The sequence below is a fragment of the Saimiri boliviensis genome, chromosome 19 (genome assembly GCF_048565385.1).
Source record: "Saimiri boliviensis isolate mSaiBol1 chromosome 19, mSaiBol1.pri, whole genome shotgun sequence".
NCBI classification, from domain to species: Eukaryota; Metazoa; Chordata; class Mammalia; order Primates; family Cebidae; genus Saimiri; species Saimiri boliviensis.
Window position 1 is genome coordinate 34,356,784 of NC_133467.1, and position 25,160 is coordinate 34,381,943.

At 50.7% G+C, this 25,160-nt stretch overlaps 1 protein-coding gene and 1 non-coding gene across 5 annotated transcripts in view; both read left to right on the plus strand.

The window, feature by feature from the left end:
• The window catches only part of MEF2D (myocyte enhancer factor 2D), a 38,273-nt gene extending 25,488 nt beyond the window's left edge, over window positions 1-12,785 (plus strand). For all 4 annotated transcript variants that reach the window (XM_010348462.3, XM_010348464.3, XM_003937840.4 and 1 more), the window contains 4 exons: window positions 518-647; window positions 7,468-7,708; window positions 8,195-8,501; window positions 8,837-12,785. In XM_010348462.3, coding sequence (XP_010346764.1) covers window positions 518-647; window positions 7,468-7,708; window positions 8,195-8,501; window positions 8,837-8,848 — 690 coding nt within the window. In that variant the 3' untranslated portion in view covers window positions 8,849-12,785. The remainder of the gene's footprint in view (window positions 1-517; window positions 648-7,467; window positions 7,709-8,194; window positions 8,502-8,836) is intronic.
• Window positions 5,706-5,841, plus strand: LOC120360308 (U4 spliceosomal RNA). The gene has a single exon (XR_005576861.1). It is a non-coding gene; the product is annotated as a U4 spliceosomal RNA (small nuclear RNA).
• Window positions 12,786-25,160: the final 12,375 nt, after the last annotated feature.

Below are 25,160 nucleotides of genomic sequence, written 5' to 3' on the forward strand. Positions count from 1 at the left end.
GCAGTTTCGGCCCCAGCGTGGAGTTGGAATAAACAAGTGACTCAGCGGCAGATGGAGCTGACAGCCCCACACACGTGTGTGCATGCGCGCAGGCACACGCCACGCCAGGCCCCACATTCCCCTCGCAGATGCCAGCACGCCTCTGCCGGGGCGTGTGCAGCAGTGTGAAGGATGGAGAGTGGGCTCCTGAGGGGCGGGATGGACGTTGCCTCCCTTCCCTCACCCTGCACGGGGAGGCTGGGCGAACGTTGGGGCTGAGGCCACAGGGCCGGCACACGTGCCTTCATCTTTGCACGTGTGTTGGTGTCAGTGAATCTGTGTGTGCATGTTTCTCTCCATGGATCTGAGTGTCTCTGTGAATGCACCAACGTGTGTTTGTGTGTCTGGGGGGCCTCCATGCTAAGGCACCCCACCTTGGCTTTTGGATTCAGGGACCCCACCTTGGGCTTGGGATGGAGGGCCAGCATAAGGCTGCCCACCCATCAGCCCCCTCCTGACAGACAGTTTTCTCCTGCAGAACAATGCCCAGCGCCTTGGGGTCTCCCAGTCTACCCATTCGCTCACCACCCCAGTGGTTTCTGTGGCAACGCCGAGTTTACTCAGCCAGGGGCTCCCCTTCTCTTCCATGCCCACTGCCTACAACACAGGTGAGTGTTCATGTGACATGTGCGTGTGTGCACTTGGGCTTGGGGCTGGCAAGTGACCAGACAGAAATGCTATATATCCCCTGGGCAGGACTCATCTGAGGAGGGCCATTGATTTGGGGGAGCCCTCACCTGATTATGGTCAACAGATTTAGCAAAGCGCAGAATGCCTTTAAATTTAAATTTCAGATAAAACAAGTCGTTTTTTAGTACAAATATGTCCCAAAGACATTCTTCTGCTAATATATGTTCCAATAACATATTTTAATTTTGGGGGTTTTGTTTTTTTGTTTTGAGATAGGGTTTCACTCTGTCACCCAGACCGGAGTGCAGTGGTGCCATCATAGCTCACTACAGCCTTGAACTCCTGGACTTCAGTGATCCTCCTGCCTCAGCGTCCTGAGTAGTTGGGAGTACAGGCACATGCCCCCATACGTGGCTTTATTTTAAATTTTTTTGTGCAGACAGGGTCTCTCTGTGTTGTCCAGGCTAACCTCAAATTCCCGGTTTGAAGCAGTCCTCCTGCCTCACTCTCCCAAAGTGCTGTGTTACCAACTGTGCCCAGAACCAAAGATATACTTGTGCTAACAAATTATGCTTTGTTTCATCTGAAATTCAAATTTAACTAGGCATTGTGAGGGTTCTCTTTGTCTTTTTTTTTTTTTTTTTTTTTTGAGAGTCTCACTCTGTCACCCAGGTTAGATTGCAGTGGTGAGACCTTGGCTCACTGTAACCTCCGCCTCCTGGGTTCAAGTGATTCTCCTGTCTCAGCCTCCTGAGTAGCTGGGATTACAGGCACATGCCACCATGCCCAGCTAATTTTCGTATTTTTAGTAGAGACGGGGTTTCGCCATGTGGTCTGGGCTGCTCTCAAACTCCTGAGCTCAGGTGATCCACCAGAGTGCTGGGATTACAGGCGTGAGCCACCAGGCCTGGCCAGCATTGTTTATTTTTAAAATAGTACCTAATGGAGGAGGGACCCCCCTGTCTTCAGGAAGCCTCCAGCCTGAGGAGAAGACAGGCCAGGGGCAGGTGAGCAGGTGCTTCGGCATGACCAGTCGCTAGGCTCCAGGTCTGGGGAATGGTGAGGGGAGCGTGGTCAGTTCAGAAAGGCTTCCTGGCAGAGAATGAAGGAATGAGGGAGAGAAAAGACAGGGAGGCTGAGGAGGCCAGAGAGAAAGCACAGTCAGGGTCAGTTTGCCAGCTTCCTGGGAAAGCCAAATAGGGGTTCCAGGGCAAGGCAGAGGGGGAGGAAGAGGGTCTCTCCTCTAATTTTGGCATGGTGGTAGAATGATGAGGGAGCGAGGAAGAAGGAAGAGGGAGGAAGGTTGGAGAGTGGGATCTGAAGGTAAAGAGTCACTTGAGGACATGAGAAAGGCGTCTGGATACAAGAATTCAGATAGGACACCCAGTGCCTGGGCTGTCCTGAGTCCCCAGGACCATCCTGGCCTGTGTCATGTACTCACACCTGCCCAGAAACAGTCTGTGACACTCAGCCATCCTTGCTTGTACTCTAAGCCACTGTGTTCGGAAGGACTTGCTAAGGAGGAAGCGCCTTGTCCCCTTGTCCCAGAGCATTCATGTGGCTGGGGAGCCTGGGCCGTTTCCAGATAGAGACCTCTGCCTTCCCCTGGTTCTCGCACATGTGAATGGTTTTGTCAGGCCAATTCCTATGAAGAGTTTAGTCTGGACCAAAAGACCCATAAACCTCTCCCTCTTCCCCAGGCCTCCTAGAGTTGAACCATGCTAGGCACTAGACACCAGTGCAAATACCCACCAAATCCCACCTCCTCCCCACGTGTCAAAATCTAGAACCCAGCCCTCTGCATAGCAAAGCCCCTCAAGACAGCTGGAAGGACTGCCTCGCGTTGAGGAACCAGACTCCGGCTTGTGTGTCTGCGTGTAGTTACCACCCAGGTGTCTGTGCACCCCTTCTCCCTTGCATGTGCACCCATGTGTGTGCCCAGCCCCAGGCTACTATGTCCTGGCAGCTTCAGAGATGGCTGCTTCAGAAGACACACCCTGTGGGCTCGTCTCTCCATCTCTAAGAGGAGTGGGTAGACAGCAGGTCTATGAGGCTTTTCCATTTCTGCCACTGGGGCTCTGGGGTCCAACCAGAAAAACCAGCCCTAAGGGTGGGGTGGCCTAGGAACAGGGAGCTCAGACCACTTTTGAGACCACTCTTCTGGCACTGTTTATTATGGCAGCGGCGGGGGCGGGGGTTCTGTTTTCCTGCCATCTTCTTGGGCCCACAGTCTTTGTGAAGCAGGAGGAAAGTTAGTTGGTGTCAGCCAACCTGGGACAGGCACTCAGGAAGGTTAGACTTCAAGATTCTCATCTGTCACTTTGGCATGAAAGCAGTTTCCACCCCTAGGCCGCCCGTGGAGTCCTGCTGGGAAGTGTCTGAGGTTTCTTACCAACTTTCAGAGAGCAAAGGCTGCCTCTCCTTTTGCTACAGGAGCAGCTAAGCAGATCTCAGTTTAAACACCAGGTGTTTTCAGGTGACCCTAGGTGTATAAACAAAACCCCAGTGAACACATTGCTGTTTAGTTGTTCACTGTTTACAGTCCTTGGCTGCAGTTCAAGTTCCGGCTGGGGGTAATCGGACTATGGTAATGCCTCGTGTAAGGGCCTGGCCCCTTGTTGACACTGGCTGCATAGGCCTGGCTGTGGTGGCTCTGGGAGCAAACCAGTAGGCTGCCAGGTGGCCTGGGGGCCATGTTCCTCCTGGCCCTGGGGAGCCAAGCCTCCCAGTAGATAGGGCTGGAATCTGGTGGGACAGTGCAGGGCTGGGCGTCAGTCTCCACCACTCACTCACTGAGGGACCTTAGGCAAGGCACTGCACTGTCTGGGCCTGGCTTCCTAGTTTATAAAACAAGTGTTAGAAATAGTTGACTCTGTTACTGGATGGCAAGTCTTGAGTGTTTAAAAAAAAAAAAAAAAGAAGAAGAAAGAAATAGTTGACTGTAGGGCTCGTTTCTGCCCTTGCTTGCTTTAATATAAGCATTTCAAAAGTCCTGGCCCACGTGAGGATACTAGAGCCAAGCACAGACTCCTCTAGAGTATGATTTAAAGTTAATGGAGTCCTGGGTTCCTGTCTTAGCTCTGCCACTGGCTTTCTCCGCTCTCTGTGACCTGGAGCCTGTTCCTCAAACCTGAGGCTGCAGTTGCCTCATTTGTAAAGTAGTAATAGGTAAATCTTTGGATTCTTTTTCTGTGAACCAGATACTGTTCTACGTGTTTTCTGTGTATGAACTTGCTGAGTCCTCACAACAGCTGTTTTGTAGGTAGGATTATTACCTCCAGTTTATAGGCAAAGTCAGTAACTTGCCCAAGGTCACACAGCCTAAGTGGAGGTAGCCCGGAAGTTTGACCTCATCGCTCACGCCTTTAACCTTATTGCTGTATTGCAGAGAGAATGCTATCTTCCCTGCATAAAAACAGAGTGCCAGAGCAAATGACTCCCTGAGTAATAGCATAGTGGTGAGGTGTTGTGTTGGTTGAAGGATGCATTCCCATCACAGCACTCCCACTACCACAATGCAGCCTCAGGGAGAACATTTTCTTTCTTTCTTTTTTTAATTTTTAAAATTTTTATTTATTTTTATTTTTTTAATTTTTTAAGTCGGGGTTTCACCATGTCAGGCTGGTCTTGAACTCCCAACCTAAGGTGATCTGCCCACCTTGGCCTCCAAAGTGCTTGGATTACAGGCGTGAACCACCACGTCTGGCCTCTTTCTTTTTTTTAAACAGAGTCTCACTCTGTTGCCCAGGCTGGAGTGCAGTGGTACGATCTCTGCTCACTGCAGCCTCCACCTCCCAGGTTCAAGTGATTCTCCTGCCTCAGCCTCCCGAGTAGCTGGGATTACAGGTGTGTGCCACCATGCCCAGCTAATTTTTTGTATTTTTAATAGAGACGGGGTTTCACCGTATTGGCCAAGCTGGTCTTGAATTAGGGAGGACATTCTTCTAAACCGTCCCAAACAGGATACAGCATGAAACGTAACAGTGCTGTGTAAATCGTGAAACACTCCGTGATCCTATTTATTTTGTGACAGTGCAAACGTCAGTTTGTTCTTTCTGGTAGACATTTTATGAATTAATGAGCGCCCCGTCATTGGGAGACCTGCTAGAACCTTGGCCAGCTGTGCTCCCAGCTGTGCGCGCCCTTGCAGCCCCTCTACCCCATGTGCACGAGGCATCAGGGGCTAACTTGTGTTCCTCTGTGTGTTTTTTTTTTTTTTTTTTTTTTTTTCATCGCTGTTGCCCAGGCTGGAGTGCAGTGGTACGATCTTGGCTCACTGCAGCCTCAAGCAATTCTCCCCCCTCAGCCTCCTGAGTAGCTGGGACTACAGGTGCATGCCACCACGCCCGGCTAATATTTTTTTGTATTTTTAGTAGAGATGGGGTTTCACCATGTTGGCCAGACTGGTCTCGAACTCCTGGCCTCGTGATTTCACCCACCTCAGCCTCCCAAAGTGTTGGGATTACAGGCGTGAGCCACCGCACCCAGCCTGTGTTCTCTGTGTTACGTGTTTGGGCACGGCAGCTCAAACCCTGCTGCTATAAATTTTAGGTATTGACAGTCAAGGAGGCTTGGGGACTGTGCCATAGGTGGAATGGTAGTTGCAGTGATTTGCCTCTGAAGCCCTATCTGCCAAGCTTTTACCAGGGCTCCCCACTACCTTAGAAAGGCAATTGGAAGGCCGAGGGTGGTGGCTCACACCTATTACAATCCCAGCACTTTGGGAGGCCGAGGTGGGTGGATCACCTGAGATCGGGAGTTTGAGACCAGCTAACCAACATGGAAAAACCCTGTCTCTACTAAAAAAATAAAAATTAAAAATAAATAAATAAATAAAATAAAATAAAATAAAAATTAGTCAGGCATGGTGGTGCATGCTTGTAATACTAGCTACTCGGGAGGCTGAGGCATGAGAATTGCTTGAACCTGGGAGGCAGAGGTTGCAGTGAGCCAAGATTATGCTATTGAACCTCTAGCCTGGGCAACAAGAGTGAAACTCCATCTCAAAATGAAAAAAAAGTAAAAAAGGCAATTGGAGCTTTGGGTAATGGGATATCACAGCCAGTGAGGCTTATCTAAGGTATAATAGTTGCTAACTGAAAATTTTACCAATACTCACCATGATGACTTGAAATATAATTGGCATGGGCAGTTTCTGAGTCTCTACAGAGACTGAACCAAAAAAAAAAAAAAAAAAAAGGCAATTGGAGACTTGGCAGGTGAAAAGATGACAGTTAGATGTAGACCTTCTCTGCTTTCCTTTCTCCTCCCCAATCTTTTTCCTTTTTAAAATTGTTATTATAAGGCTGGGCATGGTGGCTCATGCTTGTAATCCCAACACTTTGGGAGGCCAAGACAGGTGGATCACCTGAGGTTGGGAGTTCAAGACCAGGCTAACCAACATGGTGAAACCCTGTCTCTAAAAAAAAAAAAAAAAATTGTTACTGTGAAAGTGATACTTGTGATTTTTTTTTTTTTTTTTTAGACAGGGTCCCACAGGCTAGAATGCAGTGGCATGATCATAGCTCACTGCAGCCTCAACCCCCTCAGGTTCAAGCAAGTCTCCTGCCTAAGCCCTCTGAGTAGCTGGGACTACAGATGCATGCTGCCACACCTAGTGATTTTTTTTTTTAATGTATTTTTTAAAAAATATATTTAAAAATAACTTTTTTTTTTTTTTAAGATGGGGTTTCACCATGTTGGTCAGGCTGGTCTTGAACTCCCAACCTCAGGTGATCTGCCCACCTTGGCCTCCAAAGTGGTTGGATTACAGGCGTGAGCCACCACCCCAACCCCACACCTAGTGAGTTTTTAAGTTATTTATTGAGATGGAGTCTCCCTATGTTGCCCAGACGGGTCTCAAACTCTGGGCTCAAGTGATCCTTCCACCTTGACCTCCCAAAGTGCTGGGATTACAGACACAAGTCACGCACCCAGATATTTTTTAAACCCTTTGGTCGGATGCAGTAGCTCACACCTGTAATCTCAGCACTTTGGGAGGCTGAGAGGGGCAGATCACTTGAGGTCAGGAATTCGAGACCAGCCTGGCCAACATAGCAAAACCCTATCTCTACTAAAAATACAAAAATTAGTTGGGCATGGTGATGCATGCCTGTCATCCCAGCTACTCAAGAGGCTGAGGCAAGAGATTCACTTGAACCTGGGAGATGAGGTGGTAGTGAGCCAAGATCATGCTACTGCACTCCAGCCTGGGCAACAGAGTGAGACTCCATCTCAAAAAACAAAACAAAACAAAAACCACATCTTTTCATCCTGTTAAAAAACAGCACCTCAGCCGGGCATGATGGCTCAAGCCTGTAATCCCAGCACTTTGGGAGGCTGAGGCGGGTGGATCACGAGGTCGAGAGATCGAGACCATCCTGGTCAACATGGTGAAACCCCGTCTCTACTAAAAATACAAAAAATTAGCTGGGCATGGTGGCGTGTGCCTGTAATCCCAGCTACTCAGGAGGCTGAGGCAGGAGAATTGCTTGAACCCAGGAGGCGGAGGTTGCGGTGAGCTGAGATTGCGCCATTGCACTCCAGCCTAGGTAACAAGAGCGAAACTCCGTCTCAAAAAAAAAAAAAAAAACAGCACCTCATGGTTATTATGACTTAAGTTTCTTCAACTCTGAGTGCCATCGTCACTGAATTTTTATGGTCTTCTTGAATTCTTTACATCTGTCATTACATACTCCCTGTCCCCTCATCTCCACAGTCCTCCTGGAGGCAGCTCCCTCATAGGAGCCTGTGTGCTCTCCCCGACTCCAGGTTCATCCTCACTTTTCCTCCATGCAGATTACCAGTTGACCAGTGCAGAGCTCTCCTCCTTACCAGCCTTCAGTTCGCCTGGGGGGCTTTCACTAGGCAATGTCACCGCCTGGCAGCAGCCACAACAGCCCCAGCAGCCGCAGCAGCCACAGCCTCCACAGCAGCAGCCACCGCAGCCACAGCAGCCACAGCCACAGCAGCCTCAGCAGCCGCAACAGCCACCTCAGCCACAGTCCCACCTGGTCCCTGTATCTCTCAGCAACCTCATGTGAGTCCTGGGGAGACTCCATGTGAATGTGTGGGAAGGGAGAATTGAGGAGCGGAAAGAGGAGGGGCCTCTGGGGAGCTGGGTTCCCTGCAGGGTTCTAGCGGACATCCTGTGAGGATGTGTACTGCACAGTCTGTTAGGCAATAGTGACAGCGCTGGGGTCTCTTGTACATGCCAAGGAGGCTCACCCTGAGCCCCTTCCGTGAGCTAGCCCCAGGGTAGAGGGTGGGAGGTTGGGGGGCCCTGGGTTGCAGAAGATGACACGGGATGGAAAGAGAACTAATATTTCTTATTTCCCTTCTCTTCCCTTCATTCAACCCTCTTCTGATCTCTCTCCATCCAATTGCCTCTCCCCCACACCCCATCCCCCCTATTCCTGTCCTCTGTTCTCTCTCACTTTCTGTCTGGTGTCCTCCTGTCACTTGTTCTGTCACTCACCCCCTCTGTTTCTATCGCTTGTACCCCATTTCCACTGCTTGCCTCCAGCCCGGGCAGCCCCCTGCCCCACGTGGGTGCTGCTCTCACAGTCACCACCCACCCCCACATCAGCATCAAGTCAGAACCGGTGTCCCCAAGCCGTGAGCGCAGCCCTGCGCCTCCCCCTCCAGCTGTGTTCCCAGCTGCCCGCCCTGAGCCTGGCGATGGTCTCAGCAGCCCAGCCGGGGGATCCTATGAGACGGGGGACCGGGATGACGGACGGGGGGACTTCGGGCCCACACTGGGCCTGCTGCGCCCAGCCGCAGAGCCTGAGGCTGAGGGCTCAGCTGTGAAGAGGATGCGGCTCGATACCTGGGTACTGTAGCATCACCTCTCCTGTCTGCCAGTGTCTGCTACACCCAGGGACTGCCCCGCGTGCCCCCAACCTGTTTTGTTTCCCACCCAAGAGGCCCTGTGGCCGGCTAGCCCTTTGCCAGTCCTTCTAGGGCAGCACCAACACCCCTTCACCCCTGCCAAAGGCCCGTCTTCCCCCTCCTTCCAGCATCAGTCCTTCTGCTCGATGACTTCCCCTCCCCCACAGCTGGCCCTGCCACTAGAATCCTGGCCCTATGGGGAAAGGGGAGTGGGGGGTGCACACCCGTAGCCTGGGCCACCCCCTCACACCCCCTTCTCCATCTCCTCTCTTCACAGACATTAAAGTGACGGTTCCCACTCCCCTCCTCTCAGCCTCCCTGATGAAGAGTTGACAATCTCACCGCCCGCCCTTCCCTGCCCCGGGCTCCTCCCGCTCGACCCCCACCTCCTTTCTTGTGCTCCATGTCCTGTTGACGGTTACATTTGTGTATAATTATTATTATATTATTATTATTATTATTATATTTTTTTTAATTTGGATTCTCGCTTTGGAGAGGGGGATGCTCTCATCCCCTCTTTCTGTCCCCCCCACCATTTTCACTGGCTGGGGGGCTCTGTTGTTTGCGGGAAGGGGGGACACTTTGCACGTTGTACACATATGCTGCAGGAAGGGGGTGCGGGGCCCAATAGGCCTTTGGGAAAGGACAGGTGCCGAGCCCTGCATGTGGAGCCCTCCCACCCCATCCCCCAGATAGAGGGAAATAACCAAAAAACTACCAAACAACAAAAAAACCCACGCTATAGACTGAAACCCCAAAGTGGGCTTGACGAGTGGGTTTGTGTCTCAAGGGGAAAGTGAGGCAGAGGTTCTGAAAAGGGTCTCTGTTTCTGGGTTCATGTGGCCATAGGCACATGGAGCAGAATACTGAAGCCTGGCCCCCAAATGCCCTGCACACACGTGCCACACCTGTGCTGATTCTTGTGTGTGCTGCACCCCCAAGGTGTGTGGGTGCTGGCTGAGCTTTGGGCTGGGAAGGCAGCCTGGGGAATCTGAGGCTGGGGACGGGTTCGAGGTGAGGGCCTCTCTGGAAGCACATTTGGAGAGAAAGAGCCATGAGGAGAGGGCTGCGGAGGGCAGAAGGGCTAGGCAGGGGGCAAATCGGGCCCCTCCCTTCCCCAGCTTTTCTCTAAGATATACAGTGCAATAGCTCTCCGCCCCTCGGTTGATGCCAGCCCTGTAGAGCTGGCTGGCCACAATGTGCAGGGAGAATGGGGAAGAGGGTCTTCAGTGAGGTGGCTCGGAGCGAGAGTCGGCCTGGACCTCCCTGGGGTGATCCAGGCCAGAGCTCTCTCATCAGGGCAAGTGTGGTGAGGGGATGTCCTTGGCCTTGCACGCACACTACCTGGGGGAGTGGACACTGGGATGGTCTGTGGGGTGGGAGGTCCGTAGAGGGCCCACCTCCCGCATTCCGCCTCGGGCCCTCTCCCTAGCTTCTCCTGTTAGCTCCTTCTGCTCCTGACCCCACCTCCTTGCTCTTGGTGCCCCCATTGTCTCTCGCTACCTCCTTGTCCCGCCACCTCCAGGCCGCATCCCACCTTCCCTCTTGGCTACTGTAATTGTAAATAGCGACCTTTGGAAAATGTTAGCGGTGTAACAGTCCAGGAAACTGTTTTTTGTTGTTGTTGTTGTATTGATATGAAATGAGATTCTATTTTTGTCAAAGTATATTGTAATAATAATGACTCAAACGGCCCGTACTGTACAGACGAGATTCTTCTGCTGTTGTTCTTGCTCCCCTCCCCTCCTCTGAGTCCGCCCCTCTCTGCTGCTTCCTCAGCGGGGCAGTGGGCAAGGGGCCCGGGGGCAGCCGAAGCACGGAGTCCTGAGACCTCAGGCAGGATCGTTGATTAAACTGGAGGGGGCAGGCCCCCAGCCTGCTCTCTAGGACCGCCCCCCGCCCTAAGGGGCCTGGCCTGGGGTGACGTGGGCAGGCAGACTGCACCACTCCTTCACACAAGCCCAGCTCCTCTGCCCAAGGGGTGCGGTGCTCCCTTGGGGTTTCCTTCCAGTTGGAGAGTAGAGTTAGACAAGGCCCAGTTTTGTTAGCCGACCATCTTTGCCCACCTCTATGGCCCAGCCTCTTGCAGTATTTCCATACTTGATGCAGGGAAGGAGCCAGAGCAGAGGGGCCTGTGAGCACACATGTATCTGTGCTCATGAGGGCATCTGGTATTTATGTGTCTGAGTGTACCTTTGTATTTATGTGTGTGTGTGTGTGTGTGTGTGTGTGTGTGTGTGTGTGTGTGTCTGGTTGCATGGGTGTACCTTTGTATTTATGTGTGTGTCTGGCTGCACGAGCGTGCCTCTGTGTGTCTCTGAGCCTGGCTGGGTGTGCGTGCAAATCTATGTGACTGAAGCTCTTGGGGTATCTCTGTGTCTGTGTGTGGCTGGTGTGTGTTTACAAAGGGACGTTTGGCTGTTCCAGCTCCACACCCCTGGCTTCAGCTCTCTGACCCCCACTCCCGTCTTCCCTGCTCCTTTCCTTGCGCGCACCCTCAGCTCTGATGCATTGAACTGCAGTTGGGGGGATTGGCAGTTGGCCCTCTGTGCTTCTCCCTGCAGCCTTACCTCTGCCAGGGCCTCTCCCTCCAGGGACTTCTGCTTCCACCCACGGTTGTCCACTTAGTCGCCCACACTTGACACACAGTTCCTGGAGTACCCTCCTCCCCTAACCCCATACCTGCTTTCAGAGTGAAACTCAAGTCCCTGTTCCTCCCTGAAGCTTCTCCCTCAGCTGAGCAGTGATCTGTTCTTACTCACTCTCAACCCCAACCCGCTGACAGGGTGGGGACAGCACGTCCAGCCTTCCCACGTCTCCTGCAGGCTTCTAGAGGGAGTTTCAAGAACTGGCAAACCTCGATCCAGGCCTTGACAGAAGCCAGGGTGTAATCTTGTTCATGCATGCATCCCCAGAGCCTCGCCCAGTGCCTGGCACATAGTAGGCGCTCAGTAAATGCTGAATGGGTGAATGGTTGAATGATAGGTGCTCAGTAAATGAATGACTGGCCTTCCCTTCTCCGGCTGTTCCCACCATTAGTCTGCCCACCTTTCTAGGCTGGGCTTGGCCACCGTTAAACACAGGGTGGGGGTGAGGGCCCCTGCAGTTCACGGTGCAATATTCACCAGTTTTGCCCTCTGCCTCATAAAGGCAAACCTGGCTTTTGATTACCATGTGTGGATGTTTCTATGTCCTTTCTTCTCTGTCCCTGGGGACGGGGTGGTCTGTGAATATGTGACATTTCTGCAGTTCAGTATCCGAAGGTTTCTTTAGGGGTAGGGGCTCCTGGGCGGCCAGATGACTGGGTCCCTGGGAACCCAGACCTCAGATGGGGACTTAATGTCTTCTTCCTCTTAAGCCAAATTCGCCTCCACCCACTCACTCCCTTTGAAAAACTGGGCATTTGCCAAAGTAACCACTGGAGTCATCTAATGGCCCTCCCCTCCCCAGGTTTCCCACAGCTTTCAGGGACAGCGGGTAAGAGGATCCCCCCACCACCACCACCTCAATGGAACACACCATCCTCCCCCTCAACAGCACACTCAGTGCAGCGAGACTGACCCCTGACCCCTTCCCAGCCCTCCCCACCTTGGACAGGAAGGAAGTAATGCACCTTCTCTTGCTGATTATTTATTTGTTTGGAGAGACAGAAATGTAAAAGTGTATCTAGAAATATCTATATCTATATATTTTTAACTGACTCTTTGGAATCCCTTGGGGTGGGGTGAGGGGTAAGTTTAGGCTTTCTTGGGGGGGGAAAGACAGGGAGCCTGGGAACTCCGTGTTCCCCCCTCTGCTGCCTCTCCCCACCCCTTAAAGCGGGTTGGTAGAAGGAATGGCATTTGTATGGGGGGAGGGAGGCTGGAATGGAGAATCTGGATTCTCTCCTCTTCCCCATTCAAGTCCCAGAGGGAGGGAGGGGGTGAGAGAGAGAGGAAGGGAGAGGGGCAGGACGGGCCATGGAGGTGCCCCACCCCCACACCTGACAATCACCCACACTCCTGGGGCTCTTCCTGGGTCCTGGGGCAGGGCGAGTCCAAGTGTGAGGCTGTTGATTTGTTTTCAATATTTCTTTTCGTGCTGTATGGTGATGCTTTCTTAGTATTCTACACAATAAGAAAAGACAAAGTCCTCGAGATTCTTATGAGTTTTGTTTGAAAACTCTTTCACTATATTTGTTGTAAAGAGGTTTACTATTAAAAGAAAAAGAATACACGTTTCTGATACTTCGGCGTGGGTTTTGGTTTCTTCGGTGCGGCTAGGACGGGAAGGAAGGACTGGTGTGGCCCCGCCAGGGTGAGAGGCAGCACTTCACCTCAGCAGGGAAGAATCGGGGGTGGCCTGCAGGGCAGGGCACTTCCACACGTCTCAGGTGGGGTTTTCAGGTGAGAATTTCTTCTAAGTGTTCTGTCAGAAGGAGGCAGCCCCAGCCCGAACTACAGAGGGGTTGCCCAGCTAGAAGCCTCAGGAGGGATTCTGGGACACAGAAATGGAAATGCCACCCAAGGTTGGGTTGGAAACAGAATGGTGTTGGGTGTGGGAGTGTGGCACGGTGAGGACCTTTGCAGAAAGCCTTCCTCTGCAGAGACTTGCCTGGGCACCGTGTTAGGCACAGGTGGATTCCACCCTCATGGTCCTCACAGCATGGTTCCCTACAGCAGGGGACGCAGCGCTTGCCCTTTCAAAGTGCTTTAACAGCGCCAAGGAGCCTCTCTCTCCCCTCCTCACACACCCCAAAGGACCACACGACCCCACCGTGCCCTCCAGCCAGGGTGGGCTGCTCTTAAACGTGCCTCCGTGACTGGGCACGGTGGCTCATACCTGTAATCCCAGCATTTGCAGAGCACCTGAGGTCAGGAGTTCGAGACCAGCTTGGCCAACATGGTGAAACCCTGTCTCTACTAAAGATACACAAATTAGCTGGGCATGGTGATGGGCATCTGTAATCCCAGCTACTTGGAAGGCTAGGGCAGGAGAATCGCTTGAACCCAGGAGGCGGAGGTTGCAGTGAGCTGAGATCTCGCCATTGGACTCCGGTCTGGGCAACAGAGCGAGACTAGACTCTGTCTCAAAAAGAAAAAAAAAACCTGCCTCCTCATACTGGGCACAGTAGTGCCCTGGGGCAGATGCAGCGGCTGTGGAGGAAAGCAGATCCGGCTTGGCTCCCTCTGAAGAGGGTGTGGTTGCTCTTCTGTACCTAGCCCAGGTGCTGCAGAGGCGAACGTGGAGTTCGAGGGGCCGTATACAAATGGCAGAGACAGGCCTACGAATGCCTAAAACCTAGGAGGCATGGGTAAGGCTGTGGATGCTGCACATGCAGCCTGTTATGGGAGCACACAGGAGTCAGGCTTTGTCCCTTGGGTTTCTGCAAAATGCAGATGACCGTCTGTATTGGTCCTGCTTCCTTCATAAGGTCATTGCAGTCTTCCCCTCACTTCTCCCTCAATAGGGGCAGAGAGGAACGATGAGCTGAGCAGGAAGGGCTTGAGAGGATACCACCCTCCAGATAAGGCTCCTTGTTGGCTACCTGTTCTCCTGTAGCAGCTTCCAAGATGACCTCCAATTATCCCTGCCTGGTATTCATGCCTTTGTGTGGTCCCCTTCCGCAGTGAATCATGGTTGGTATGTATGTGCAATTAAAAAAGACAGAGTGAGGCCAGGCGCGGTGGCTCATGCCTGTAATCCCAGCACTTTGGGAGGCCGAGGCGGGTGGATCACGAGGTCAAGAGATCGAGACCATCCTGGTCAAAACGATGAAACCTTGTCTCAACTAAAAATACAAAAAAAATTAGCTGGGCATGGTGGTGCGCGCCTGTAGTCCCAGCTACTTGGGAGGCTGAGGCAGGAGAATTGCTTGAACCCAGGAGGTGGAGGTTGCGGTGAGCCGAGGTTGCAGTGAGCCGAGGTTGCGCCATTGCACTCTAGCCTGGGTAACAAGAGTGAAACTCCGTCTCAAAAAAAAAAAAAAAAAAAAGAGAGAGAGTGGCCGGGCGCAGTGGCTCATGCCTGTAATCCCACCACTTTAGGAAGCCAAGGCAGGTGGATCACCTGAAGTCAGGAGTTCGAGACTAGCCTGGCCAACATGGCGAAATCCCATCTCCATGATTTAAAAATTAGCCAGGCATGGTGACACATGCCTGTATTCCCAACTACTCATAAGGCTAAGGCAGGATAATCGCTTGAACCTGGGAGGTGGAGGTTGTGCAGTGAGCTGAGATCACGCCACTGCACTCCAGCCTAGGTGACAGAGTGGGATTGTCTCAAAAAAAAGGGGGGGGGGGTGTGGAGAGTGATGATATGTGACTTCCAAGGCTAAGTCATGGCTTCTATTCTGTCTCCCCTCTTCCCCTCTGTATTTGCCAGATGCCATACTGTGGGACACTTAAGTAGCCCTATGGAAAGGCCCACATGGCAAAGAACCAAAGCCTTTTGCCAACCACCATGTGAGTGAGGTCACCCTCTCCTCCGTCCTCATAGTTCCCCAAATTCTGCAGACGTTGCTACAGGTGAGAGCCCACTGGTACAGTGTACACTCTAGCTCACCCACAGCCATGAAGAGAGGACCTTTCTCTATGGTGACCAGAACAGCCCTGATCCTAACACCCAAATCCCAAGCAAAACCACTCTCTTCTGCACATCTGCTGTCGGTTCCTCAAGACTGGCCTGTGCCTCCTTCCTTGCAGGCATCGTTCCATGATGTCTTGGGTAGGCATTCGTATTTCCCACAAATGCTTCCTGTTCTCTTCCCTTCCTGGACACACAAAAGGCTGTGCATCCCAGTCCCTGTATAGTCAAGTGGGGTCATTGGACTAGTCATTATAGGTCAGTAGCCTATAATGGGAAGCAATGTGTGTCCCTTCTGAAATGCAGCCAGGGCCTGATTCTCCAAACACTCTTTCCCTGTTGTGGGAATTGCAGAAGCACATGCTGAGGAGTGCTAGCAGATCAAAGCAGCCTGGATTGGTAACCTGCCCTAAGGTTTTATCCAGCACCAGAGTGGACTTTGTGTGAATAGAAAATAACTGTTATTTTGTTATTATATTACTGTTATTATATTACAGGGATTTTGAGTACTGTGTTTGCAGTATAATCCTGACTGATACGCGATCCCTCTCACACTTGGACAACCTTGAAGCATTATCTACTGTATACTCCTTATTGGTGTGGTGCAAGGATCTCTGAACTTGGCATAGTCCAGAAGTAACTGGTTCAACTTCTAGTTCTGGCACTTACCAGCTGTGTGGTCTTGGATAGTCACATTCTCCTTAAGCTTGTTTCTGTAAAACAGAGCTAAGAGCTGCCTGTTTTTTTTTGTTTGTTTGTTTGTTTGTTTTTGAGACGGAGTTTCGCTCGTTGCCCAGGCTGGAGTGCAATGGCGCGATCTCGGCTCACCGCAACCTCCGCCTCCTGGGTTCAGGCAATTCTCCCGCCTCAGCCTCCTGAGTAGCTGGGATTACAGGCACGCGCCACCATGCCCAGCTAATTTTTTGTATTTTTAGTAGAGACGGGGTTCCACCATGTTGACCAGGATGGTCTCGATCTCTCGACCTCGTGATCCACCCGCCTCGGCCTCCCAAAGTGCTGGGATTACAGGCTTGAGCCACCGCGCCCGGCCAGAGCTGCGTGTTTTCTCGCACCCCCCACCTTCCCCATCTTTGGCCCAGCTCTGATCACCTAACACCCCATGGTTCTCCACTACCCACCATCTAAAGTGCTAACTCCTTGGCCTGTGTCCCAAGGCCTTCAAAGAGCCAGCACAACCTTTTTTCCTGGCTTCGTCCCTATGGCTCCCTGTGCATCCCTTGGAGTCTAGGCAGACCAGACAGCCCCATCCATTCCTGGACAGATCCTTTGTGGTATGGCTCATGCCATCATCTGAAATGCAACAAACGTTTATCAAGCACCTATACTGTGAAACCTTGTTAGGCACTGGGGACATACGAATGAGATAGCTCCTACCTCCAGGCAACACAGTCTGATGGCAACAAGAGACTGAAACAACAGTTTACACTTGGGTCTCTGTTAAATGTCACGTAGAAAGAATGTAAGTGGGGTTCTGGGATCAGAGATGTGGCACACCCAAATCCAAACTAATGGAAATGAGAGGAGGCTCCTTAGAGGAAGTGCTTAAGCTGGATTGTGAAGACATATAGGAGTCGCCCGGGCAAATGGGAGTAAGGAAGACATTCCTTCTAGCAGGAATAGCACGTAAGGTATGGAGAGACTACGGTGGCTTCAGGAAATCAAATAACTGTGGTGCAGGTCAAAGGAACAGCACACAGAACCAAAGAGGTAGGCAGAGGCCCCAGTATGAAAGGCCTTGATTGCCAAGACTTGGATTTTATTCTGCAGAAGATATTTGGTCATCAAAAGATTTTTTTTTTTTTTTTTTTTTTTTTTTTTTTTTTTTTGAGACGGAGTTTCGCTCTTGTTACCCAGGCTGGAGTGCAATGGCGCGATCTCGGCTCACCGCAACCTCCGCCTCCTGGGCTCAGGCAATTCTCCTGCCTCAGCCTCCTGAGTAACTGGGATTACAGGCACGTGCCACCATGCCCAGCTAATTTTTTGTATCTTTAGTAGAGATGGGGTTTCACCATGTTGACCAGGATGGTCTCGATCTCTCGACCTCGTGATCCACCCGCCTCAGCCTCCCAAAGTGCTGGGATTACAGGCTTGAGCCACCGCGCCCGGCTCAAAAGATTTTAAATAGAGGAAGGACTTGGCCACATTTGCATTTCAGAAAGCTCCTGCCAGTAAAAGTGCCCCTCTGACAGTAACACTGAAAATCAACTGGCAAGGAATGCTGCATTGGAGGCAAGTGGCCGGTCAGGAACCTCAACAAGTAGAAATAGAGCCTACACCCAAGGAAGGCATAGACAGAAGGATGGAGAAGAAATGAGTTTTGTAGATACTGAAGAGAATACTTACTGCTACTTGTCAACGACATGAAAATAGATACTTGATCTGGGTGAGAAGAGGTCTAGCAAAAAACTGCTCTACACGCCTATTTATCTGCAACCCTTCCTGTCTTTGTTTTACTCCTACAATTTTCCCGTCCTTAAATTTTTCTTGATTTCTCTCCCTCCCCTGGTCCTGCCCAGCTGGCTGTGGTAGCCTCCAATGAAGTGCCTTAGGAATCCGCCCCTTCTTTATAGTACCTACCCAATTTTACCTGGAAATTTAGGTACCCGTTTCTGTTTTCTCTTTACAACCAGACTGAAGCTCCCAGCCAGATGGGTCCAATGGCTCACACCTGTAATCCGAGCACTTTGGTAGGCTGAGGCAGGTGAATCACCTGAGATCAGGAGTTCAAGACCAGCCTGGCCAATATAGTGAAACCCTGTCTCTAGTAAAAATACAAAAATTAGCTGGGTATGGTAGCATGTACCTGTAATCCCAGCTACTCAGGAGGCTGAGGCAGGAGAATTGCTTGAATCCAGGAGGCGGAGGTTGCAGTAAGCCAAGATTGCACCACTGCACTCCCACCTGGGTGACAGAGCAAGACTCTGCCTCTCAGGGGGAAAAAAAAAAATAGAAAAAAATGCACTGTTCTGTCCATGTTTGTGTCTGGCTCCATGCCTGGCACACAGTATGTATTCTGTGGGGCCAAAATGAGATAATGCATGTCAAAGTGCACTCAGTAAACTGTGGAGTGCTACAAACCCTATAGATTTTTAAAAATAGTACTCAAGAGCTCCTTACTGTTTCCTCCACTTGCATGGCATCAAAAAGAAATAAAAAGTTTAAAAAATATTTAATAAGTAAATAATACTCAAGAGCATTTAACTTTTTGCAGCTTCTCCTCCATTTCAGCTGCAAATCAGCTCCTGAAGCAGCACAGATCCTTAGGGTCCCAGTTTCCTGGGCTCAGATATCACAGAAGAATTGGCACCCACTGGCCTCCTGCACCCGAAGAGGCAGCTCTTGGTAGGCGGGAGGCAAAGGGTGGTATTCGTTTCAGCCAAGAAGGCGAGACCAGTTCTCTGTAGCTCATGTTCTTCTGACTCACACCCCTCAGTCCCATGGGCTGAGTAACTTTTCCAGCCTTGTGATTGTGGAAACTTGTTTCAGAACAGCGGATGTGGAAGGGACACTGCGCGAACCCACCCCAGGTTCCAGAATGGCTCGCTGTTACTGGAGCCAACACAGCCCGCTCGTATCTGTTTGCAGTCTTAAACCACTGTGTCACTGCCTGAAGTCCATTCCCCTACCCTATTTCACGGTTGGTAAACCAAAGGCCCAAAAGGAAGAGGAGGCGCTAGGAAGTAGCCTCCACACTTCTCCCTGCTAGGTCTAGTTCAGATCAGCCTCGGGGCTCAGGATTTAGTGCTTCCAGTCGGACGGATTTACGTTTGACCCTTCCTCCCCCCACCCCCCCGCGCCACCTTTGCTTTGTACTTGCTGCCAAGTGTTTACAGTTTCTAGGGCTTAGCTCCGGCAGTTCGTTTGGTCTCATAAAGTGCGGTCCCCGCCTTCGCGGGGGAGAGTCACTCCTATTTACTGCGCATCAGCCGCCACGTGCCCCATAAAAGCTGGTGACGACGACGCCGGCCGGAGCGGGGAGGGAAGGGACCCCGCCTACGGTAGTCACGAGCCCTCCAAGCCCCGCCCTCACGTGACCTGCGGGGCCCGTCCTTGCCCGTCTCACTACCCTCGGCGCAGCCCGAAGGCTGGGGCCGGCCGTGTCACCCAATCCCTGCCCTGCCAGCTAGAGACGGGCGGGGACAAAGGAGCGCTTCCGGGTTCAGAAAAAATCTCCATCTAAGGCAAAGGGGTAGAAAGGAGGTCGAGGGAAGGCAATAGTCACTTGTTTAATCTCCTTTATGCTGTAAACTTCCCGAAGGCAGAGATCACCATATTCCTAAGTGTATGGCACACAGGAGGCCCTCAATAAATGGCTGATTGGCAACTGGACCTCGGACCCTGCTCGGATGCAGCGCCAGTCCCGCCGCCCTGCAAGCAGTCCCCTCACCCCTCTCCCTGGCGCCCTTCCCGCTGTGACACGGCAAATAAGGCAATGGTTCCGCCAGCCAACGCTTCCAAGCCTGCGACCAGCGGCCCGTACAGGATCCTCAATCGGCTTGTCTACACTGCAGTGGGCGCGGACAAAGACCCCAATCCACTCTCCGCGCCCCTGCCGATGGGCGGGAAGCGAAGCCTCAGCCTCACCCCACTGGCTCTGCCAGTGACAGACGGAATCATCAGCCAACCGCAGCCTGGGCAGGACGCATGCGTACCCAGAAGATGTGCCCCTAGATGGGGAAAAACAGCCCAGAGTCAATTTTGACTGGGTTTCGCCAGGTCTTCCCGGAGAGGGTGCGCATGCGTAAATCTAACGCCTCCTCTAAATCGAACGCGCTGCTCGGTTCGAGGGGAGACAGCGCCCTCTGTCCTCCTGGCTGTTTTCCGGAACTCGTAACCTCAATCAACACTGCCTTGGGACCCGGCGCTGCATTGGAGATCCAGCAGAAAGGAAGCATCTTGGCCCCTGCCTCAGCGGTGATGCGACGGTCCCCAAACACAGCGAAGTCTTTGGCCTGGGTCTTTGTACAGAGGCCCTAGGAGCGGGGGACCAACGATGGCGCAAACATTGATTTGAGGAGGATGCTTCGCAGTTTACGAAGTGAAGTGCGTTCTATCCATTGTCTCAGAGGTTCCTCACAAAAAACCCTCCAGATAGCAGATAGATTGTCAGGTAAAGAAGCTGACACTCAGGAAGGTGAAGGGGACGAGTCCGAGGACACTGCCTGTCAAGGCGAAATGGCCTGGAACCCAGGCGACCCAACTGCACATTCTGTGCTCTTTGTTTTTATTTTATTTATTTATTTGAGACAGGGTCTTGCTCTGTCGCCCAGGCTGGAGGGCAGTGGCGCGATGTTGTGGCACAGTGGCGCAGTGGCTCACTACAACCTCCATATCCGGGGTTCAACCGATTCTTCGGCCTTAGCCACCCAGAAGCTGGGATTACAGGCACACACCGCCACACCCGGCTAATTTTTTGTATTTTTAGTAGAGACGGGGGTTTCACTATGTTGGCCAGCTGGTCTTGAACTGACAGGTGATCCACCCGCCTCAGCCTCCAAAAGTGCTGGAATTACAGGCGTGAGCCAACGTGCCTGGCCCCATTCAGTGCTCTTTTACCATGATAAGCAGCTTCCTTGCTCACCAAGGAGCTTGTGTTTATTGATGTAATGGCACATAAGCTCAAGGAAAAGACAGTTTCAGTCTTTTTTAAATAGACAATGAGTGCTAGAGGCGTTCAGAAATGGGAAAGATCACTTTGTGCTCCTGTGATCTGAGAAGACTGCACGAAGAAGATGAGGCTTGGAAGATGAGTACAAAGTACATAATTGGAGTGGATCAATCTTAAGAACAGGCCAGGCAAGGTAATCCCGGCACTGTAACCACACGCCTGTAAGCCCAACACTGTGAGGCCAGAACGGGAAGATCACCTGAGCCCAGGAGTTCCAAAACAAGCAAAATTAAGGAATATAGTGTTTACATATATATGATAAAACTTTGGGAAAAGCAGCCGGGCACGGTGGCTCATGCTGGAATCCCAGCACTTTGGGAGACTGAGGCAGGCAGATCACCTGAGGTTGGGAGTTCGAGACCAGCCTGACCAACATGGAGGAAGCCTGTCTCTACTAAAAATACAAAATCAGCCCAGCGTGGTGGTGCATGCCTGTAATACCAGGCACTCAGGAGGCTGAAGCAGGAGAGTCAATTGAACCTGGGAGGCAGAGGTTGCAGTGAGCCAAGATTGTCATTGCATTCCAACCTGGGCAAGAAGAGCAAAACTCCAGCTCAAAAAAAAAAAAAAAACCTTTTGGAAAAGCAAGGAATGATCAACACAAAATGTATTAATAGTTATCATAGAGAGATTGGGGATGGGAAGAGAAAAAGCACACAGGTGGATGCCATTGGTAATGGTCCAGTTTTGGGGCTAAATGATAGATTTATGGGTATTCACCTATGTATATAACACATATATAAACTATAATTATTCTTTGTATGTATAAAATGTAATATAAAAGATGATAATGGAATCATAGCCCCCCAAACCTGTATATTACATAGTTGAAGAGAGGGAAAGCCGGCCCTGCATGGTGGCTTACACCTGTAATCCCAGCACTTTGGGAGGCCGAGGCAGGTGGATCACTTGAGTCCAGGAGTTCGAGACCAACCTGGGCAACATGATTAAACCCTGTCTCTACTAAAGGTACAAAAATAAGCTGGGCGTGGTGGCATGCACCTGTAGTCCCAGCTATCTGGGAGGCTGAGGTGGGAGGATTGCTAGAGCTCAGCAGGTCTATGCTACAGTGAGCCAAGATCACACCACTGCACTCCAGCCTGGGTGACAGAGCGAGATCCTGTCTTCAACCAAAAAGAGAAAGAGAGAAAGAGAGAGAGAGAGGGAAAGCCTTAATGTGTATTGCATTTGGTTAAAGAGCATTTCTTTGTTTTTTGTTTGTTTGTTTGTTTGTTTGTTTTGTTTTTTGAGATGGAGTCTCACTCTATTGCCCAGGCTAGAGTGCAATGGCGTGATCTTGGCTCACTGCAACCTCCACCTCTCAGGTTCAAGCAATTCTCCTGCCTCAGCCTCCCAGGTAGCTGAGATTACAGGTGCCCACCACCACACCTGACTAATTTTTTTGTATTTTTAGTAGAGACGGGGGCGGGGGGGTGGTGGTTCACCATGTTGGCCAGGCTGGTCTTGAACTCCTGACCTCAGGTGATTCACCCACCTAGGCCTCCCAAAGTGCTGAGATTATAGGCATGAGCCACTGCACCCAGCCAACTTACAGGCATTTTCTAGACAGTTATTCCTTTTTCGCTTCTCCAACAAATATCTTGACAACATCAATTACATTTGCTATTTCCTCTCCCTCTCTTCCCATTGTAAGTTGGCTTTACTCCTCAATTCACAGAGTTTGCATCTATCACTTCAGCCTTTCTCAACAGGGCAAAGATCTCTGTTGTGAAATTCATTGACATTGCCCAACTAGGTTAAAACTCATACTCAGAGATCAAGTATTATATCTTTTTTATTTTAGCATCCAAGAGGTGTTCGATCAATGTTTATTGAACCAAAGGGGAACCAGTAAGTGTTTATTGAATCCACATGGAAAGAGTTTTCAAGAAAGATGGTCAGCATCATCAAATTTGCGGAAAGGTCAAAGACTGTGGTGGCCAAATGAAACCCACTGGATTTTAAGATAAGGAGGTTACCAGTAACTTTTGAGGGGGCAGTTTCAGTTTAGGGAGTTGGACGACATTGCTGTGTTTTTTGTTTTTGTTTTTGTTTTTTTTTGAGACGGAGTTTCGCTCTTGTTACCCAGGCTGGAGTGCAATGGCGCGATCTCGGCTCACCGCAACCTCCGCCTCCTGGGTTCAGGCAATTCTCCTGCCTCAGCCTCCTGAGTAGCTGGGACTACAGGCACGCGCCACCATGCCCAGCTAATTTTTTGTATTTTTAGTAGAGACGGGGTTTCACCTTGTTGACCAAGATGGTCTCGATCTCTTGACCTTGTGATCCACCCGCCTCGGCCTCCCAAAGTGTTGGGATTACAGGCTTGAGCCACTGCGCCCGGCCCCATTGCTGTGGTTTATAAGGAAGAGGGCCGTGGAGTGAGTATAGACCACGAATTGGAGAAGTTTGGCACTATCGGAAGGAAACAGCAGGAAATATTGGAGACAGTCATGCCAGTTAGAGTTCTCAGGATCGAGAAAATCATGGCATATTTGTCGGTAAAGGAGACAAAACCGGCGGCACAGGAGATGCTGACAATGTTTGATAAAGAGAACACCTCAGAGTATACCATCATAGGTGATGGGAGACAAGTGAGAAATTAGCGGATTCAAGGAATTGGTTGGAGGTGAGAAGTCGCCTCTGAAGTAGGCAGAAGAGTTAAAAGGCCTGAGTCATAAATACACACAGACCCTTGAGTGAGCAAGGGTGATGGAGGAGAGCCCCTGTGCATTTTATCAATAAAGTGGAAACAAGGTTACATGTTTCCAGTAGTCGGCTGGGGTAGTAGAACTACAGATTGCTAGCAATCTTAGAGGCTATTCTTTACAGTCTCTACTCCTTTTTCCCACCCTGTAAATACTATTGCTTTGTGTTGATGTTGGGGGAAGGCAGTATGTCTTTGACTGCCCTCTTTTTTTTTTTTTTTTTTTTTTTTTTTTTTTTTTTTGAGACGGAGTTTCGCTCTTGTTACCCAGGCTGGAGTGCAATGGCGCGATCTCGGCTCACCGCAACCTCTGCCTCCCGGGTTCAGGCAATTCTCCTGCCTCAGCCTCCTGAGTAGCTGGGATTACAGGCACGAGCCACCATGCCCAGCTAATTTTTTGTATTTTTAGTAGAGACGGGGTTTCACCATGTTGACCAGGTTGGTCTCGATCTCTCGACCTTGTGATCCACCCGCCTCGGCCTCCCAAAGTGCTGGGATTACAGGCTTGAGCCACCGCGCCCGGCCCATGCCCTCTCTTCTTTACTCCTTTTCAGGGCAGTATCATCTACACCTGAGTTTTAAGCAACCCCTAAATGCTAATGGCTCCTGATCTATGTCTACAGCTGAAATTTCTCTCTGTCGAGCTTCAGACCTATGTGCAGCCACATTTGTGGCATATCCCCAGGATATTTCACAGGTTAAACCTAACAGGAACTCTGTATTTTCAGCACTGACACTGCTAATTTCCCCTAAATTCTTTGTCCTAGCTAATGATCACACTACTTCCCCAGCTGCTCAAGCCAGATATCTCTCTCTCCTCTCTCTCTCCTCTCTCTCTCTCTCTCACTCAATATATGTGTGCATGTGTCTGTGTATGTAAACAGGTAGGTATATTTAAAAGAATAGGAATATACTTATTTTATTTGTCTTATGTTTTCTTTTACACTTACTCATGTCACGATCCCTTGACCATGCCAATAAATACTTTTTCTTTTTCTTTTGAGATGGAATTTCACTTTTGTCACCCAGGCTGGTGCAATCTCGGCTCACTACAACTTCCACCTCCCGGGTTCAAGTGATTCTCCTGCCTCAGCTTCCCCAGTAGCTGGGATTACAGGTGCCTGCCACCAAGTCTAACTAATTTTTGTATTTTTAGTAGAGATGATTTTGCCATGTAGGCCTGGCTGGTCTTGAACGCCTGACCTCAAGTGATCCACCCACCCTGGCCTTGCAAAGTGCTGGGATTACTTGCGTGAGCCACCACGCCCAGCCGATCATGCCAGTAAATACTTTTCTACATTTTTAGTGGCTGATAAGTTTTATCTTCTAACCATCTACTGTATTCTACTGCCTTGTTGAAAATTTGGTCTGTCCTTTTTTTTTTTTTTTTTTTTTTTTGCTATTTGGAATAGTACTGAGTCTGGGTGTGGTGGCTCATGCTTGTAATCCTAACACTTTGGGAGGCTGAGGTGGGAGGATTATTTGAGCCCAACAGTAAGACCAGCCTGGGCAACATAAGGAGACCCTGTCTCTGCAAAAAATAAAAAATTAACCGAGAGTGGTAGAGACTGCCTGTGGTCCTACCTACTCAGGAGGCTGAGGTGGAAGGATCACATGAGCCTGGGAGGTCAAGCTACAGTGAGC